Source organism: Camellia sinensis, chromosome 7 (genome assembly GCF_055761805.1).
Source record: "Camellia sinensis isolate YWXY chromosome 7, ASM5576180v1, whole genome shotgun sequence".
NCBI lineage: Eukaryota > Viridiplantae > Streptophyta > Magnoliopsida > Ericales > Theaceae > Camellia > Camellia sinensis.
In genome coordinates this window covers 73,327,648-73,329,403 of record NC_138967.1, presented here as the reverse complement: position 1 = coordinate 73,329,403, position 1,756 = coordinate 73,327,648, and the positions used below count along the sequence as shown (strand labels likewise).

The following is a 1,756-nucleotide window of genomic DNA, read 5'->3' as shown; positions in this document are numbered from 1 at the left end:
TATAAATACAAAAATATGAATTAAAATTTTAAAAATTATTTATAAAATCTCTAAATCAAATGTATTGCAAATTACTTTAATTGTAGTTTTTGTAATGTAAACAGAATGCAAAATCTTTGGATTCCACAGCTGGACCCATATTTGCATTTAGTCAATAATCCAACGGTCGTATGAACCAAAGATCCAATCGTAACGGAAAAATAGCCGTTAAATAGAAAAAGAAACTAGCCGTTGGTCATTTCACTATCCTGTGCAACGGTCATATTGCTCACCCATCAAACTTCAAATACAACCCATTACCTTCACTTCATCTCTCACAATCTCCCACTTCTCTCTTCAACAAGGCCTCTCTGAACATCATTATCAAATCTCTCACCATCCTCAATTGCTCAAAATCTGAACCCCCAATTTCACGAAGTTGAGTTGAGAGACAAAATGGGTGGTCTCTATGAGAGCAACAACAACCCATCATCTGGTTCTCAGTACCACACCCACAAGATCTTCCTTCTCTGTAACTACATCCTCTTGGGTGCAGCCTCTAGTTGCATTTTCCTCACCATCTCTCTCCGTCTCGTCCCCTCCCTTTGCGGCTTCTTCCTCATCTTCCTCCACATCCTCACCATTCTCGGGGCCATTTTCGGCTGCACCGCCGTCTCTGATGGGTCAGGCTCAAACAAGTGGTATGGTGCTCACATGGTGGCCACGGTTCTCACCGCGATATTTCAGGGCTCGGTCTCCGTGCTCATCTTTACCAGGACCTCTGATTTCTTGGGACAGTTGAAATCTTATGTTAGGGAAGAGGATGGGGATGTGATTTTGAGATTGTCTGGTGGATTGTGCATTTTGATCTTTTGTTTGGAGTGGGTTGTTTTGGGACTTGCTTTTGTGTTGAAGTACTATGCCTTTGCAGAGGTGAATGGTGGTGGTGTGGCAATGAGCAAAAGTAGCAAAGTTCACCAGGAGGAGAATACCAGCTACTGGCCTTGGCAATTTCAAGTCTAGCTAGACTAGACTAAAGCTGTGTTATTGTGTCTCAATTTTTGTGTTGGATTTTTTTAATTGGTAATTAAGCACTATTCATTCATATGTATGTGATTTGATGATATATTAATACATGGTTCTTGATTGTATTCGTTCATTTCTCAGTGGCTCATATTCTCTTCTCTCATGGTGCTAGTTTGGAGAATGTTTTTCAATTGTCACCTTTAGAAAATGTTGTAACAAATTGCCTCTTTTGTGAGTCAACCGTTTGTTGACTTCAAAAAATTTGCCTAAATACCCAGCCCTTGCTAGTTTATCTCCTCTGTATGATCTCCACCATTGAGTCTCTCACCAAAATCACGAACAGGGATATGTCATTCACCGCCAATCTTCAGCACCCAATTACATGTTGAAGGATTCTTCATTTGACAAGGCTCTGATTTGGCCTCCATAACGTACTAAATATATATGTATGTAAATTTACTAGAAATTGAATTTGGATTTTATATATAAGATTCAAGGACTTGCATCAATCATGGCATGAGGTAGTATTCTTATTTCTTATTGAATTATTTAGTTCTCGCAATTGGTATCAGAGCCTTCTTCTGTTTGTTGTTTAGCATTACTGTAATTTATGAAGGCCAAATCTTATTAGATCATATTTTACAGTTTTCAGTTATACTACCACTATCACACTACTGTGGTAAGAGTCCTTGTTTTATCTTTAATTGGAAAATCAGAGAACCAAATTTTTTTTTCAATTATTATTTGTCTT

At 38.2% G+C, this 1,756-nt stretch overlaps 1 protein-coding gene across 1 annotated transcript; it reads left to right on the top strand.

Moving 5' to 3' along the window:
• The first annotated feature begins 309 nt into the window (after nucleotides 1–309).
• Nucleotides 310–1,138, top strand: LOC114301346 (uncharacterized). Its single transcript, XM_028246305.2, has one exon. The coding sequence runs from the start codon at nucleotides 436–438 to the stop codon at nucleotides 1,000–1,002; it is 567 nt and encodes a 188-aa protein (XP_028102106.2). The 5' UTR covers nucleotides 310–435; the 3' UTR covers nucleotides 1,003–1,138.
• The last annotated feature ends 618 nt before the right edge of the window (nucleotides 1,139–1,756 follow it).

Excerpts from the sequence above, each read along its gene's own strand:
- LOC114301346 (XM_028246305.2), top strand. The coding sequence starts at position 436 with ATGGGTGGTCTCTATGAGAGCAACAACAACCCATCATCTGGTTCTCAG.